Genomic DNA, 19,061 nt, shown 5'->3' on the forward strand with positions numbered 1-19,061 from the left:
TTTAGTCACAAGTACTCAAGTCTCCAAATTTCCGTACGAATAATGAATTGTGAGAATGCAATTGAATAATATTACCTTCTGAAATATGAAAATAGACAAAATGGTACTGTTAATCTGATTTTATTAATCAAAATGATGTAAATTGATTTTTAAAGGATGAATCCTGTATCTATCTTTTCAGGAACCACTGAAACACATTTTACTTATTGTCATGTAAAACGTCCAATATCACACAGTAATACACATAGTGTTATTATGTGGACACTTTTCTAGAGCCTTTTTCGGTCTCAATTTCAACGGTTTCGATTTTCACATAAGTAACGAGGATTTCAGAAATGTATGATTTTTCCGAATAGGGTAGCAGATACATGTAACAAACAATATAACCTCTCTCAATAACATTAAAGCTGAACACGATTCATAAAAGGAATTTGTCGGCCATATTCTTTTATTCCGTCATTATATCTGAGGGCCCCTATATAAGCCGTTCAATTAGTCACTGTTTAGTGTAATCAATTGTCACCGGTGTAGAGGATGTATGCTATATAGCTATTGTACAACACTCGGTAGCGACAGAAGTAAAGACAGGAGAGAAAGATACAAAAGAAACTTACATCAGTTGCCGTATAAAAAACAAACACAAATACACGTAAACGACAATAAAATGTAACGAAAGATAATATAAGATAACCAGCACAAACACGTGTCGTCAACTTCACGCAGGTGCCCGTGACAAGAAAGCAGTCACATGTAACGAGTGTGAAGGATATATCACAGTGCTGTTGTTATCGGAGATAGTAAAATTAATATGGTGTTTACTTATTTACAAGTCGTGTTTAGCTTTAGGTATATGTTAGAAAAATTTTCCCGTGTACCATGAGATTTGGTGCGGAACGAAGCTAGGGATCAAATCGAATGGCGATGGAAAAGTTTAACAACATACTTAGAACATGTTTTACAAGAGAAATTAAACCCTTTGTGTCTATTTCATTACAACTCGTGTGTTTCTTGTTATTCCATCAAGATATTGATGTTTTAATTCTGATTGGTGTCATTTTTGTACAGGCCCAGATGTGATAATTATACCCTTAAGTGTATATCTACCTGTCTGTAACAGGTCAGGTGACGGTCCACAGGGAGTAGTTTTCAAACATAATTAGGTTCATTTCTGCATATTCAAAATAAAGTCATGTCTTTTGGAGAGGATTTCAGTCAGAAGCTTAGGAGTCTCTTGGACATTTTAAGATATCATTGATAATGATGATAATAGTTTGAAAAAAATTTTGCACACAATGACATAGTCACTCAACCATGAAGCTTGGGCTTGGAGTGTACCAAGTTATTTGGTAATTGCAAAAATCCTTTGTTCGAGGCGTGAAACATGTATCAACATATGCCAGTATAATTTGAATGTCTGGCTTTGAAATAGCATTTGGTCACCTGCTTTACTGACGATAGAACAAATATAAACCCAGATCTATTATTATCCTTTTTTATATAGTCATTTAATCTGGAGTAGAAAAAATGATAAATTTAAGTTGGTTGGAAGACCTTTTATGTTTGATATATTTTAAATCTCTGTATCCCAATTTCATAAAGTACCGAGTTTTTATGCAATGAGTAAATGATAATGTCGCATTTGATTTGACGCATTTTCAATAAGAGCTTTTATGTTTTCTTTTAATTGCATAACAAGGATAAAAAGGATATTTAATCATCATTAGGAGAAAAAGAGACGACACGATTTTAAGCATCTTATTATCTTTATGACAAAACAAAACTTTAGTCCAATAACTTATCTATGCCTATGAACAATAACATTGATTCCAATAAATTATTTATCTCAGATATTGTTAGATTTAGAAAGATAAAACAAATTGTGATAACCAACTGTCGATTTTTTTCTGAATCAAGATGTAACATCATCAAAGAATACACCTGAGATTCATATCTTGTATATGCTTTAATAGCTTTGAATTTTTTTAGTAAAGTGAAAAAGGTGAAGATATCATTTATAATGTCGGAGAAAAGAAAAATGTAAGAACATTTTTTTTAAAAAGTTGATTTTTATTTATTGGCTACAGTCTTTGGCACCTTTTTTCAGCTCCTCCAAATCTTTTTTATTTAAATATTTTTGATTTCGGCTTGAGCATCACTGAAGAGACATAATTTGTCGAAATGCGCATCTGGTGCATCAAAATTGGTACCGTATATGATTTAAGTTTTCATAGCTTCTTGAAGGATACAAAGACAGTATATTAGTAAATTGCGAAAGCAGTCTAATTGTGGTCTTTGTTATAATCTAGGTACAAGGAAAAAACACCTATCTAGAACTTCAGTTTTATTTACAATTTTCATAAAATAAAAATACAAGTCTATATAAATGATAGATTGTATGTTATTTAACGTCCCATTCGATATTTTTTTTTTACTCAATACTCGGCCTATATTATTTTTTATTGTGCTTACGCCCACGCTGACCTGGGACCTCGGATTTTACGCCTTAGATTTGACCCTGCGAGGTGAACGAGAATCGAATTGGCCTCCCGGCCCTATTACTTAGGTACCGTGACCGATCTGGAATATGCAAAAAAAAGGACAAAAATATTTTGGAATTGAAGTTGGAGAAGGGAAAATTTAATAAACCATGTATATCTTGTAAAAAGCAGTTTTTTGAAAAAAAAAATGTTTTTTTTTTTCAAACGATTAAAACGTTAAAGTACATTTTGTAATGAACCAGGCATTTTTTTTTAATATAAGATAACCCCCAACAAATATTTACTATAGTTAACTATGCATGTAAATGGTGTATACTATAGTTAACTATAGTTAATTCTTTGATACTTTAATTTACTGTGAAACTTTAGTTAAAAACTTCCTTCAATATTTTTTCAAAGCTTATATTTTCTTAAATATAATAGCGATGCTGTAAAGTTTTGAAGTAACATATGAATATACACGTAATCTTATCATTTATTAATATTACAAATGTTCATGTATGAATTGGAAAATCAAAAAAAAAAAAAAAAAAAAAAAAAAAAAAATTGAATCCATTGTAAAGATATTTTGATGAACTGTTGAAAAAGCTTTGAATTGCTACAGTAAAATGGTGTTTGTTACGGGCATTCAAGAGAAAACGAAGGTCGCGGATATTCATTTGTAGGGAAACTTGGTTTATGTACTGTACATTGCGTATGCTTACAAATTGTTACGTACTTAAGGTTTCTTTTAAGGTCAAGATCTAGTAAATGAGTTTAGACTTTTTTTTTGGTCCTAAATCCATTATGACGTCATAATAGATTTAAACTTAACTTTTCCCGTACTTTATGGCTGTAATAGAATTATATAGAAAATGAAGCATTTTCATGAAATTCAATTTGAAATCATGATAAAAGTAACCCCGATACCTATATCAAATTTAATATTATTTTAAAGCAGAGGTCAAAATGATATGAAAAACCGTTTTCTGGGAGACTGTAGGCAATCTGGATATATTTCCTTTCTCTGAGTTGGAAAAAACTCCGAAATTCATACCTGATTTCCTTCATTTTTTCATCAAAAATGTCAGATTAAAAAATGTTTTACCAAAAAATTATGTCCCGATACACCTTATTTTATCAAGTTATATTTGTAAAGGATCATTAAAAGAATCTGTAGGCTATTTCATTTACTAGATCTTGACCTTAAATATACGTTGCCTGTATGTTGTAAATTGTTTCAACGCTTCTGGTTTGTTGAAGATAATAGTTTGTTATAAACAACTGCGATTTACTAAATCGTCTTGCAGTTCAAATCTGAGTAGCATGTCAAACAGTAGTTATAATAACTAAATCCTTACTGACCCTATTCATTGGAAAAATAAATAAAGTAGAAGTATAATATAGTATTTGTAGTAAGGTTTATATTATGTTTGTATTTAACATACATGTAGACACATGAACAAGAACATCAACAAGATATAAATAATTGTGTGAAAATATATAATGCATTGATGAAGTTTAAAACAGAAGAGTACAATAATGATGTATATTTTCATCAGGTACAGCTAACTATGTAATCATAGTTAAATTTTAAAATAAATGATCATTTATTTAACTTTCTTATACATTTAAAGAACTTTTTCGCAGTACAGGATCTCAAGCCCAATTTGCTAATTTTAAATCATACAAATTAAGAATGAGAATGTGTATTTATTTATGTAAAAAAAAAATTTTTTTTTCTCATATTAATTTCTTTCTTAAAAGAGTGCACAACTTACCTGAAACACGTCTCTCTTCTACTTACATGTATCTATAAACTGTCAAAAACTTCTAAGGAGTGTATTTTGAAATCTCGCATATAAATCTTTCTTCAACACATTAAACCAAATGTAAACCTGGGCTTTCCTTTCATTGGCTGGGTATAAAAAGATCTATGATGATTGGTCTTGTTTATTGAAGATACAATCCATAATTTGAGATTCGCAGACTGCGTCTTGGATATGACAAAAGAACTGCTCTTCCATCAAATATGATACACTATCTCTGTAAATCCAAAAATTATTTTACGGAAAATATCATATTCAATTGATTTCTTTTGTTTACATATTGAAGAAAAAAATACTTAATTTAAATAACATAGATGTACACCTACTATTTTTTTTTTTTTTTTTTTTTTTTTTTTTTTTTTTTTTTTTTATAAATTCATAAATTGAGAATATATGCTGGTTTTCAGTGCTTGATGTTTTCCAGAATGGGAATTGTGCAAATAGTATGCAAATCACATTCACCGATGAAATAAATATCAGTTTCATTGGGAAATGAAAAAAAGAGTTGACAGGAAATCAAATCTTGTAACACACTTACCCCATTTCCAGTGACATTTTCATACTTGTTTTACTCTTTTCTTACATTAACATAAAAGACGGACTTTTTTTGTTAAAAAATCGCACGTACTGTTAAATATTAAGACAAAACTGTTTCATAGGTTAATCTGCCTGGAAAGTAGTTACCCTTAGAATTGTGCTAAAGAGGCTGAAAATATGCTGAGATATTTATGAAAAAGTTCCATTACCAAAAAAAAAAAAAAAAAAAAAGAATGGAGACACAACGCCAAAATAGTCCTCAGTATTATTAACCTATAACACTATAACCTTTGGAAGACTTTATCCACTCTGAAATAAAGTTACTCCCCCTCTGGAAGTTGACATAACAGAGGAATATCAGAAATATATAAATATGATAAATCATGCATGCATGAAATTTCTAGTTACATAAATAATAAAACATTTGATAAGACTACAACTGAAGATCATAAAAAATAACATCAACGGATTGAATACATATAGATTATAATATATTTGAATCTACTCCTTTATAATGGTGCACATGAAAAAAGAACAAACAAGAATTGAATTAAAAACATTCGAAACAAAACTATACTTGAGTTTCAAAGAAGAAAATAAATTTACAAATAGCGTAAATAGTTTATATATCAAATAAATTCAAATAATCTCTTTCCTACATGAACTTTTCTAAGAAGTTCCACTGTGTGTGTTAATTATTTAAGTCCTTGTCGAGGGATGATCTCATATACCTCATTCGGCTTTTCAAGGAGAAATTCATCATTTAAAAAAAAATATTTGTTGTTAAGTCTCACAGTCAGTGGTCAACAATGCATTTCCAGCGTAGCCATGACCATCATGTTTGCTTTGACCAATAACGATAAAACCAAATCGCGACCCATCAGAGGTTTCTACATTAATTACTCCACTTGGAACACTTGCGGTACAAACATTGTATAGATCCATTCCAACTAGAACGGACGAATGAAAAAGGCAGCTATCTACATCGATGTTTGTTCCGTTGATTTGAAGATTTCTCAGAGAATCGTTTCTTATTACAAAAATAGCAAAGCTAAAATTATATCCAGTAGGCACGAAATTGGTGTATGTGTTGAGATACTGATTAATTCCAGGGATCGTCAACATGAATGTATCGCCATATACTTTAGCCTTGGTTGAAGATACAGCAATACTGTTCACTAAAACAGGTTTGGTAGAAAATATAACGCCCACTTCGTTTTCGCGAACGATAAATTCAGCAAACCGATTTTTCAAAAGATGTGTCCTCGTTGTGATTTCTTTGGTAGTATATTTAATATCCGTTTTTACAACCGAGGAAATGCGTACATGCGATTGGAATCTATGAATATTTGGTGGAACGATGAATACGTTATCTAGTTCTTCAGTTGGTGGAACCATTTCCATAAGCATGCTGCAGTACCCATGGTACCCGACAGTAATACACCTATTCCCTGCAAAGACCGCGACCGGATTAGAAGAACGGATCGTTGTCCCTGTCATATCAGCATTATGTCCAATTTGAAATGTTTGATACCTGTTCAAAATGATATTGAATGTATCACCTCTCCCATAACTTCTTCCCTGTAGCACTATCTTTATGTCATGATCAGCAGCAAACACTATGTTAACAAGGGTATTGTCTTTCATTGAAGCAACTGTGAAATGACTTCCACTCCCTAGAAAATTATCTGACGGTGTCATTGTTGATATGATATAGTACGTTGAAAGCTTGTCTATCGGGAAGACCGTTGTCGTGTCTGATGATACATGATATTCCGACAAGGACAATACAGATGACGTCACAGAGGTGTTTATGATGATAGCTTTAGATTCAGTGGTAAAGTAGGAGGGAACCAGAGAATAGTGTACATTTAACTTCTTAAAGGTTGCAGTTTTACTTCTACGACTTGAAATAGATATTAAATTTGAACTCTGACTCTCTGGCAGTGAAATTGTTAAATTGAAATCAGTTTCTGATGACACAATAATTGTTCGGTTTGTTTCATTTCCGTCGTTGTGATTTTGGATAAAACTGACCAGAAAACTTTGCCCTCTGCTTCCTGCAATAGATATGATTTTTAAACAAAACGTTCGTTGTATGTAGGTCGAAATTCTCTAAAATAACAAATTTTACCTAAACCTGTCCTTCTTTGATCTGTTGATTTTGATATCTGGCTTCTGCAAGGTTTGTTACGAAATTCATCCATTGCCAATGGTTTAGGTGGTTGCTTGTCTGTGCATAAAAAAAAAGATTTATGTGTGTTCTGTGAGCATACGTTCTTTTATTAAGGTAAACATTTCCATCTTATCTATAAAACAAGAAGGCACATATCTTAAAAATATCTATTAAATAAATATAACATGTGCAATTCGAATGATAGATTAATGTAGGTATGCAAACTGTTATTTAAGGGATGAATTTAATAGCTATGCAAGTTATACTGTATAACGTGGTTAGTGGCAGTTGACGCTTTGAAAACTGCAAAGCGGTTTATATAGTAAAAAAAAAAAAAAAAGAAAAGAAAAACGTAAACTGCTTCAACCCAGGTTATACCATCATTACTTTGATTGCTATAAAATTCATTCCTTATAATTTAATTTCCCATCATTAAGTGTAGAAAACAGGAGAATTGCTCCTTCAAAAATACCTTCAAATTGTAATTTAAAATGTAACGTCAATCGGATTGATACGTTTTTGACGTAAGTCATTGTGACGTAGGCAACACAGGTTATATCAACTTTTTTTTGTCAATCAAATTGTGCGTTACAACCAGAATTAAATTATTGATCATTGAGTTTTTTTGGCTCAAACATAATTATTAGCATTTGATAGGGAACATTAGGTTGACATGCAATGCTGGCTCGCAGGTATTGTTAATAAAGGGTTAGTTAAGAAAGAAAGTTGCATCCCATTAGATACTAGTATCATCTTAGAACTCTTTTTAAAATGTGATCTCACTTGGCAAGTTTGCTTCTACATGTATATTTATTGAATTATTCTTTTCACGTGATTAATGGAAACGATACTTTATCAAATCTGCTAAGAGATATCTTTGATGGTTTCAGTTAAAGTCAGTGAAAGTCGAAATATGGTATTAAAAGGCTTGAATTGAAATTAAATGATGAAAGCTTTAGTCATTAACATGCAGAATTCCTGTCTATTTCATCACACTAAAGATCTCTATGGTTACTGAGATAGTTGGAGTTGATAAGATCTTCAACAATAGATCAAGCAGCTTCGTGTGAATATCTTATTGGAAATCAATACTTTTAATGTTACTAGTATTTTATCCTCAGTCTTTTCTTTGGATTTAGCAAACATGTAATTAACATGTTTCAAATGAGAATAAATACAGGAGATATAAATAAAATTTTATCCACATTTAGCATCAACTATGACTGAAATATTGGATATGGTAACATTCAAAATGTGTTTGAATGTATGTTTTAAATCAGCTTTACAAATATGAAGTGAAATAGGTTTTGGTTTTTTGTTGTTGTTATTTTAGCCCACCTGATAATGCTCAGGTACATGTAGTTTCTTTTTCTTTTTAATGAAAATGGTTTGATGTTCGTTTTTCCGCATGTTAGTATATCTGTCTGTCATATGTCCTTTTGTCGTTTGTCAACATAAATGTTGAGTATGTCCTCTCCAGTGCAACTGTCTCAATGTCATTCAACCTACACAAAGCACACTTATGTAACGGAAATTCACATTTGAGGAAATGAAGCTATATTCTCTTCCAGATTCGGAGGGGGGGGGGGGGTTAATGTGGTCGAAATACAAAAAAAAACATCTCAAAGTTTTATTCAGAATAAACAAAATAAAAATGGGAATCAGTAATGTTAACTCAAACATTTTATATAAAATAAAATGAGGCTGACATTGGCATAATTTTGTGCGGACATTTATACATTGTACTCGGTATGCTTTGCTAAAATACAGTAATTAAATTTATGATATTTTATCTGATTTGTTCTTTGGATATCTCACTCTGCACAACCTTTCAGAATGTATTCCGCATAAAATCAAGAAACGCATAACTAATGATATTGTAAATGTTTTGAATAAAAATTATTGTTGACTATTTAAAAATAGAACTTTTTGCTGAGGTCAATTGTGTTTTGAATAAAGGGAAATAGTTTATAGGCAAACTGTGAAGTATTTCAACAATGTGGAAATTTTTGACATGAGTATTGGTTCACAAGCGAGTGGGACTTATTTTAAAGATGTGATAAATGTAACTGTGGTTTAATTTGTTTACATACATGGAATCACTTTATACTAGTTTTTTAAATAGCCGTAGGAGTTTCTTTCCTCTAAAACAATTAAACGTTACTATAAATTACCATTTGTTTTACTTCTCTCAAGAAAAAGTAATGAAGTCGTAGTTGCAAGTCCGAGGACGAGAACGATGATAAAGAGTACCACCAGAACTGGTTTCTTCGACCTTTTCGGAGCATTGTATTGAATAGAGTCTCCGAAGACGCTTATTTGTTCAATATTTCGTGTTTCTCTGGACTGCATCTGAAGCTTTGAGCAGAAGAAACTTAGTGTTCATAAATTATAGTATTTATAATAATAGTAATAATAAAACATCTTGTTTACGCGGTTAATATCAAATCATTTCTATATTTTAGAAGATTTTTTGACAAGTTTTTACCTGTTCATAATCTTCACCATCGACTTCTTCCTTTGAATAAAATGACAAGGATGTCTTGTATTAATTGATTTATATACTTTGCATAATCATATATGTATAATTTTTGTCTCTGCAGTGAGATATATGCTATTTTGTTTTTCTTTCATTTTGAAAATATGATAGACATTGTTAGATTGAACTGATTCTGTTAAGAAATCATCTAATTATTTCTATATATTTCACTGAGTGAACTTTCTGTTTACATTTATATCCTAATAAGCAATTTTCAACATTGTAAATAAATTATTTCAATTAACGGAAATGTAACTACGATGTAGGTATCAACAATTAATTCTTTGCATCAACATTTATACATGTATCACTAACTGAATAAAAAAAATGATATATAGAACATAATATGTATAGACAATTTATTAACATATACAATATAAACATCTTTTTTTTTTGAAGAATGAAATCATTTATATTTGCGCTCATATTAAATGATTAAATTCCTGCTTTCTAATGATACAAAGTTATAATATTAAGTTGTTGTTCACCATTTAAACTAAAAGTATGGAATGACCACATATATTTGTTCAATTTTTTACCTTTTGCCAGGGTGAATTTTGAGTAAATTATGACTTTTTTTTTACAAATAAAACAAACATTTTCAAATGATATAATGATTATCATTTTTTAGAGAAACAAAATAAAGTTTTCGTTACATAGTCCAAGTAATAATCTTCTTTCCCACTAAATTCCTTCATATTTTGCGTCTACTGACTTATTTCCCTACTCTTGATCTGTAGAGAAAAAATAATTACAAATTAAAACCACTTTTTCACAAACATTTATGATAAAATTTTAAGCCATATATATAGAAATTGTCAAATATCAATAACATAGAAACCTGTGACTTTACAACACCTGTAAAAATTTTCCACTCGATAAATTAAAGGTCAGACTTTTGGACTACATACTCTAAATTACAAAAGCTTTTCACGACCCGATATTTTCATAAGAGATTAATACTGAATTTATAAGCAGGACAAAATTTTCACAAGCTGGTTATTGTTTTATATGATCTTTAATAATACAATTATATGCCAGGGGAAAAAAATGCAAGCATACAGTATCACGGAATTACGCCTAAATAAGGTTACCACGAATAAAGAGTGCCTTATTTAAGCTTACTCACAGGATAAAGCCCTGCCATTCAGTTAACTTAAAGGTGACTGAAAGATTGCTGAAAGGCTACTGAATGACAGAGCTCTGCCATTCAGTGACCTTTCCAGACTTTTCAGTGACCATTCAGTTGACTGAAAGGTGCAGTTTTATCCTGTGACTGCTTTTATATTTGGATACAATGCCCTCCAAGAAGCCATTGGAATTCTCTCTCCTAGGCACCTGTTTTTACCTTGGTTTTGCCCTGTTCACGATTCATATTTTGCTAACATCTTCTAGATATCTGATGTAACCTCTGCCATTTGCAAGGTTCGTGTTTTGCTTTGTTCGCGATTTATTTTATAATACAGAATTCTGGAATGGATAATTTTGTCATCATCAAACGGAAAAGATTTTTCATACATTCAACTTTCCTCTCTTTATGTATTATCATGATTCATCAAACGGTGGGGATGTTGCTAAAAATATCCGGTCCGTCGGTGGATATAATATTCTGGACATAACCTAATTCTGAACAATAACTGGGAATGTTTATAATAACACAAGCTTGATGACACATTCATCGGCTACAATATTTTTTCCTTGGTCTTATGCTTTTTGGTAAAAATGTGTGCAGTGCAGTGCAGTTATACATTAAATTTGGACGGAGACAATATGTGCAGGGGACAATGTGTGACGGACACTTCCGCTTCTTACAAAGAGCGAAAAATCGGGAAAAGAGAGATAATGAGCTTACTTTTGAAATAAATCTTAGACTCTTTTTTCATTTAAGAAATAAGACTGGATGATTTAGATATTTAACTGAATTACCAGATATATATGTTTTTTTTTTTTCAAATCTTTTATAAAATAGTGTGTAATTTCTATAATTCATTTCATGCTTATGTAAGGATGGTTTCACATTTTGAAAGGCCATATTTCTAAACTTTTCAAAATAATTAACAAAACATAGTAAAAATTAGATTCATCATATCACATTAAATGAAAATTAATCCAATTAAACAAAAAATACCTTTCAGGTCCCTTTAAGTTTCTTCAGTAATCATTTGTTAACAGATCAGTCTAAAAGATTTTGTCTCTTTACAAGGATTCAGGAAGTGAAATGCTCAGCAAAACATATCACGTGATCTTAACGTAAGAGAAACAACTTACAAGCTGTAACATTTCAATTTCTATCATACACATGTTAATCCGATAAATAAAATATCGGAAACAGAGAATTATAGCATAAAAGAGAAAAATGTGACAAAAGCAACACACTTAAGAAAACTAAGTGTAGACAAATTTTCTGAAGCTATATAAACTAAAATATGTCCATAGGACATGAATGCCCCGCCGAGGGTATATTAGTAATGCAACATTTTAACACAAATCGAGAAAAGTGATGTCAAGGTCAAAAATTGTTGATGCAGTTTAATAGCTCTCATCAGTATGTATCAGTATATAAAGTTTATTAAAAATATCTTGAATGGTTTCATTAAAACTGAGCTAAACACTAATTTGAGAAAAGTGAGGTCAAGGTCAAAAGAAAGGTCAAGGTCAATAAATGTTGATGCAGTTGAATAGCTTACATCTGTATGTATCAACATATTAAGTTTGATAAAAATATTATGAATGGTTTCTTTAAAACTGACCTAAACAGTAATTTAAGAAAAGTGAGGTCAGTGTCAAAGGAAAGGACAAGGTGAAAAAATATTGATGCAGTTGAATAGCTTACATGAGTATGTATCAGCATATGAAGTTTGACACTAATTTAAGAAAAATGAGGTCAAGGTCAAAGGAAAGGTCAAGGTCAAAAATGTTGATGCAGTTGAATAGCTCTCATCAGTATGTATCAGTATATGAAGTTTGATAACACTATCTTGAATGGTATCTTTAAAACTGAGCTAAAAACTTATTTGAGAAAAGTGAGGTCAAGGTCAAAGAAAAGGTCAAGAAAAAAATATTGATGCAGTTGAATAGCTCTCATCAGTATGTATCAGCATATGAAGTTTGTTAAAAATATCTTGAATGGTTACATTAAACCTGAGCTAAACACTAATTTAAGAAAAGTGAGGTCAAAGAAAAGGTCAAGGTCAAAAAACGCTGACGCAGTTGAATAGCTTACATCAGTATGTATCAACATATGAAGTTTGATTACACTATCTTGAATGGTATCTTTAAAACTGAGGTAAGCACACATTTAAGAAAAGTGAGGTCAAGGTCAAAGGAAAGGTCAAGAAATGTTGATGCAGTTGCATAGCTCTCATCAATATCTATCAGCATATGAAGTTTGATAAAAGTATCTTGGATAGTTTCTTTGAACAGAGCTAAACGCAAAGTGTGATGGAAGGACAGACGGAAAGACGGAAGGACAGAAGGACGGAAGACGGACATGACAAACGCTATATGCCCCGGCCATATTCATGGCGGGGCATAACAAATGCAAATACTTGAAATAAAATGTTGCAATATTCCTAAAGAAATACAGTGTAATATATTCTTAAAATCTGATGTGTAAATAAACCTTGTGAGACTGTCATTACATGTTTTTGAGCTTATTATCTGGATGATTAATTTTCAATCTTCGAAGTACAGTTAAGGTGTGCAATGGAAATATCGACTGTTTTACGATGAAAAAATATATTCTTTTTCAGGATGGCGATTCTTTTTAGTACTTAACTTATATCGGACAGATGTAATTATGATTATTACATGTAACTACATGTTGAGGACGATTAGATTTTCTATTTAGACTTGTCACATGATGTGGCAGTCACGTGATTTTAGCACATTGACTTGCAGTATTGAGTTCACCTATAAATTTAAATAGTGCAAGGACATAACCAAGCTAATATTCTTAGTTTAATCTATAAATATTTTCAACATCCATTGTAGTTTGTGAAAGGTGCTGCGATCCTATATGATCTCTTCTATTTCATTGTTTAAATCATATTTGTATAATCGAATACTGATTTTTTTTCTGGTCAGCTGCATTAAATATAGAAAAAGCTTGTCATGATCCATTGAGGATATGCCCTTGCAGAATTAAATGAAAAAAAAAATCATAAAAAGACTTGTGTCCAAATTCATGGCCTTTTAAATATCTGCAAATAGTATTTTATCTAATTATAAAATACATTTTTTCGTTGTAAGTTTTGATGCAGTTTAATTCTCTCTTACAGTTTGAAATCGCAAATCACTCCATTTTGTAGTATTTGTAAGGATTCTTGGTTTCAAATGTGAAGTCATAGTTAAAATTTCCCGTATAAATTACGCTCCGCGTTTGATTTGATTTTCCAAATTTGACTAAGAATATCGATGCATGATTGATGCATAGGGCTCATGGCGAATGTACATGTGCAGCCGGTCGACAGGGATGCTTACTCTTCCTGGGCACCTGATTTACCTCAGGAATTTCCATGGATCCATGTTTTATGCCTTTTTCACGAATTTGTGTCGTTTGTAGGTTTCTTGAGATCAATCACTGTTCGTTATCTTCAACTATTTCATCATTCTAACAAAATATAATGAGTTTTGCCATAAAACGATAATCAGAGCTGCTAGATGTGGACTAATAATAGTTACTATAGCAGATGTATGGACACACTTCAAAACAACAAGTACATGCATCCTGTATTCCAGAAAACCACTTGTTGTCGAAATTTGTAACCACTTAATAAGTGATAATCTCCCACTTGTACAGAAAAATTGTACTTGCTCATAGACCTTTGTTTGGTGCGAATTTAGTACTGACAGAGAATTCCAAAGTACTGACTTCCTAAAATAAAGTTTAAAATATCTTCACTCTTCAATCCACTTAAATCTTATCTAGTCTACTCATTTAAAGATATGATACTGTAGAAAGGAATAACAAAGATGACCGAGCAATACCGGACAATTTGTGAATTTAAAAACGAGGGAGAGAGATAGAGATATAGAGATATTTCGTTTGTTCCATATGATTTTTTTTATGTATTCAGTTTTCAATAAGAGGAGTAAAAGTCGATGCTGGAGAAAAAATATAAATTCAAGACAGTTTAACTGTTTCATTTTTTTATATAAATGATTAACGATGATTAACGAGCAGAGCCTTATGCTTTCTTGCTAGTGTCTTGAAAATTCTAAAATATTTCCTTTAGTGATAAGAAGATTCATATCGTAACATTGCAACTTAGAATTACATAAATCTGATTTTCATGTATTATCTGATATTTAATATCAATAAGTTCTCAAAACACTTCCTTTTTACATTTATTGTTTCTTATAGGTAGTACTGATAAAGTTAATAAGATGAATTTAAAAAAAAAAATCTAAGATTGGGTCTACACGTAGGGAAGCTGCCATTAAAATTACATGTTTATATTCTAATAAACATGTAGGTGTCGATACAATTATAGAAAAAAATATATAACAATCTTCAATAAATATGATTCTATTTAAAATTATATCGTTAAGGAGGGATTCTTCTCATAGGAACACTTATTTCTTATATTTAAAAATCAATGAAATTTTCACAGAATCAAGAAGACAATATCACCAAGTGATGGTATCAGTTAGATTAAATTTGACCGTTTTATATTAGAGGCAAGGTCAGGTCAAGGTCAGTACCTTTTCCCTGGACATTAAGAATAAAAATTACTGTTCCCAATCATGCGATGCCTACTTCTGTTTCAATGAATTAAATGTTTTTCTTTTTGCATAAAGAGATATAACCATATAGGGTCTATAAGATGATAGTACCAAATTGACATAAATAATTTAACTAAAATGGATATTGGCTAATCCGAATTTTCTCTATTTTTCTTAAAATTTTAAGATATTTTAGTTATTTTTATATGCTTCCTATATTTAAATTTTTCTTATTTTCACTTATGGTAAAGTTGTCACATAAATATACAAAATGATATAAAAACAAAAAGTTTTGACCGTTTACTAAGAGAGAAAAACACTTTTTACGGATTTTTGGCTAAAATCTGAACTTAGATTGGAAGCTTTTAAAAGCTAACATAATTGTAGTTTGTTTGGAAAATCATTTATTTGATATATTTTAAAACTTTAGTCCCTTATTATTAATTTAACTTACATTTAAAAAATTTCTCCAAGTCTTTGATTGTGTAAAAATTATAACTAAATCATTGTTCTATAATTATTTTGAGATGCAGAAAAGAAGATATTTTCATACGCCGCCATTCCGCCAAAAATATAGTCCCTGCTAGATTTCAAACTCAGTTTACCATTTCTATTTAAAGTTGTACAGTTGTGATGAGGAAAGAAAAATATTATCTTTTAAATCTCTTACATCTAACTATATAAAAAATATAAGCAAATATACTTTGAATATTTCATCTAGTCAGAAACCAGACAAGAATCCCTCCTTAAATATCATTTTATGTTTTATCTTATTCTTACGACGTGAGAATAATAAAATGCCGCTAACTTTGATGTTTATGTGAAAAAAAGCATCATAAGACTTTTTAAAAAAGAAAAAAAATATATATGTAGAAGATGTAAGGGCCTTTTAATTTGTTCACATGTAGGAAGTAAAGAAGAAACAAAGGTTAAAACAACTCATTGAACCTTTGATATTATAGAAACTACCAGTCAGTCCTGCAATCAGACGCCTCTTGGATTCTTGCATGGCGTTGTCTTATCTGAGGAGTTTCATCATTTATAAGATTTATTTCCTTTACGAAATAAATCCAATTATTATAGCGATGGTTACTGCTGTGCATGAGATCCGCGCCTTAGATTTGTGCGCGTAATGCCCTGCTGTAGATGACGTTATCGCTGTTTTATGTTTGACGTCACAATATTTGTTACAGTTGGATTGAGAGGTGGGTGTTGTTTGTCTCGTAGCTTAAAAATTTTATGTAACTGTTAATTTTTGGAACGTTATCCCTTCATTTATTTCTTATTTAATAATCACAGTGATAGTTACTTATAAATCAACAGAATTCATGTGTATAATGTATTATTTCCAAATATAAACATACTTTTAGATCTATATCGTCAGTTGTTTATCTCAACAACGGCTTTATGATATTCAACTTGTTTTTATACATCAGAATTAAAACATATTTACATATTTTATTTCGAGAGTATGCAATCTCGACAAAAGTCACATTCCACTGACGAAGGGGAGAGGTCATCTAATGGAAAACGCAAATCCACAGGGAAGGCTAGAAGACCGGGCGTTAAGAAAAGATGTCAGACTCAGAGGGAAAAGAACCCAGAACCATCTCAAAAACGGATCCTGTAACAAACAAGGAGTCAATGCCAGATCTAGAGGAAGTTGTTTCATCAGTTGCGGAAAAAATGCTGCCGGAAATCAATAAAAGGATAGAGACGATTATTTCTCAACGTCTTGAAACGTCGTCGACGGAAGGTAGCAAAGTCTTTAATAGCACATCAACTACAAATTTACCAAATCTATCCGATTCAGATCAAGTCGTTTGTTTTGACACAATTTCCCCTTCATGTACATCACCTCAGAGCATAACCAGTGTAAATGACGATCTAGGTATGCATGTTACACAATCAGTTAGACAAAAAATCATGAAAGGGGAGTTAGTGGAACTACATACACTTTTAAATAAGCAAACAGATATTGAAACACAGAAAAGTAGAGTTCTATTTACGAATGGTCAACTTACACTAAAACCTGCAAATACAGTCAAAATTACAACAATTGATACTTGGCTGGACGCATTTTTTATTTATATGAGTATATATTTGTCAGCACATATTGATCAAACTCACAGTCTTATCAAATATATGGCTAATGTAAAACTCGGTGCCAGTCGAGTTTCTGGTGGATTAGGTTGGAAAGAATATAACCGACAATTTCGATTAAAAAGAGCCAAAGATAACAGTTTTTCCTGGGACAAAATTGACTCAGAGCTATGGCTTCTTTACATAACCCTAAATGCTCAGTCAGTATATAAGAATCCTCAGGGCAACTCAAAATTTTGCTATGAGTACAACAACAAAGGTTCTTGTCACTTACAAAATTGTCAATATCAACACCATTGTTTAAAGTGTCAAAACAAACATCCTGCTATTCATTGTCCTGATAAACAAGCTGTACAGAGGATTTCATCCTCAAGGGCTTTTCAAGCTCCCTTCTCAGTTTTTCGTCAGTCAGGCAGCAAATATCCAACAGGTTCCTTTCGTAAGAACAGGTTTAACTCCAATTAACTTGAACAATATGTGTCCTTACCTGGCAATTTTTCCAAATCAAAATATAGCTAATGAATTAAAGAATGGTTTTGCATTAGGTTTTTGTCTGCATTATGAAGGTCCGAGAGTGTCAACAATCTGTAATAATTTAGTTTCTGTGAACGATCACCCTAAAGAGGTAAAAGAAAAAATTGACAAGGAAATTTCTTTAGGTCGTATAGCAGGCCCTTTCAAACATGAGCCCTTATCGAATTTAAGGCTATCACCTATTGGGGTCGTAGCAAAAAAGGATGGGGGTTAGCGTCTCATCCACCACCTTTCATATCCTTCTAATTTTAGTGTTAATGATTTCTTAGACCCTGAATCTTGTTCTCTTCATTACACTTCTTTTGACGAGGTGTTAGACATGATAGGGGCACTGGGAAAAGGGACTTATCTTGGAAAAATGGATGTTAAATCAGCATTTAGATTGCTTCCGGTTCACCCTTCTGACCATCAATTACTTGGTTTCAAATTTAATGATCAATATTATTATGATATGTGTCTACCAATGGGTTGTTCAATTAGTTGTGCTTTATGGGAAAAGTTTGCACACTTTATTCAGTGGGTAGTAGAAGTAAAAACTGGAGTTCACACATTGAACCATTACTTAGACGATTTCATATTTGCTGGAGGCACGTTAGAAATATGTAACTTGTTGATGTTTTCATTCAAAAGTACCTGCTCTGATTTTGGTATCCCTCTTGCAGAAGAGAAAACAGAAGGTCCAAAAACAGTTCTTACATTCTTGGGTATAGAAATTGATACAGATAATATGGTTATTAGAATTCCTGAAGAAAAAATTATCGATCTGGAGAAATCGCTGCTAGATATGTTACAAAAAACAAAAGTTACATTGAAAGAATTACAATCTTTATTAGGTTCCCTAAATTTTTGTGCTAAAGCTATTCCATCTGCTAGGGCCTTCAACAGAAGATTTTGTGATGCTATGTGTGGAATAAAATATTCCAGTCATTTCATTAGGGTAACAAAGGGAATGAAATCCGACCTTCATGTGTGGCTAGATTTTATACACAGGTTCAATGGTAGTTTAAATTTCATGAATGTTAATTGGTTGTCTAATGACCAACTTTATCTATACACTGATAGTGCAGTCAATCAACAATTAGGATGCGGTGTTTACCTTCATGGGCAATGGGCATATTTTTGTTGACCGGATAGCTGGA

At 31.4% G+C, this 19,061-nt stretch overlaps 1 protein-coding gene and 1 pseudogene across 1 annotated transcript; one reads left to right on the forward strand and one right to left on the reverse strand.

Moving 5' to 3' along the window:
* Positions 1–5,626: 5,626 nt before the first annotated feature.
* On the reverse strand, positions 5,627–6,544 carry LOC133195087 (IgGFc-binding protein-like). The gene has a single exon (XM_061330963.1). It carries the CDS (start codon positions 6,542–6,544, stop codon positions 5,627–5,629), a length of 918 nt encoding a protein of 305 aa, XP_061186947.1.
* A 10,212-nt stretch (positions 6,545–16,756) lies between these two features.
* Positions 16,757–18,054, forward strand: LOC133194624 (uncharacterized; annotated as a pseudogene).
* The last annotated feature ends 1,007 nt before the right edge of the window (positions 18,055–19,061 follow it).

The sequence above is a fragment of the Saccostrea echinata genome, unplaced genomic scaffold, assembly GCF_033153115.1.
Source record: "Saccostrea echinata isolate AGI-Se365-2 ecotype Australia unplaced genomic scaffold, CSIRO_AGI_Sech_v1 ptg000029l, whole genome shotgun sequence".
NCBI lineage: Eukaryota > Metazoa > Mollusca > Bivalvia > Ostreida > Ostreidae > Saccostrea > Saccostrea echinata.

What these genes read in the sequence shown, in the direction of transcription:
- LOC133195087 (XM_061330963.1), bottom strand. Translation starts at nt 6,544, where the DNA reads ATGACACCGTCAGATAATTTTCTAGGGAGTGGAAGTCATTTCACAGTT.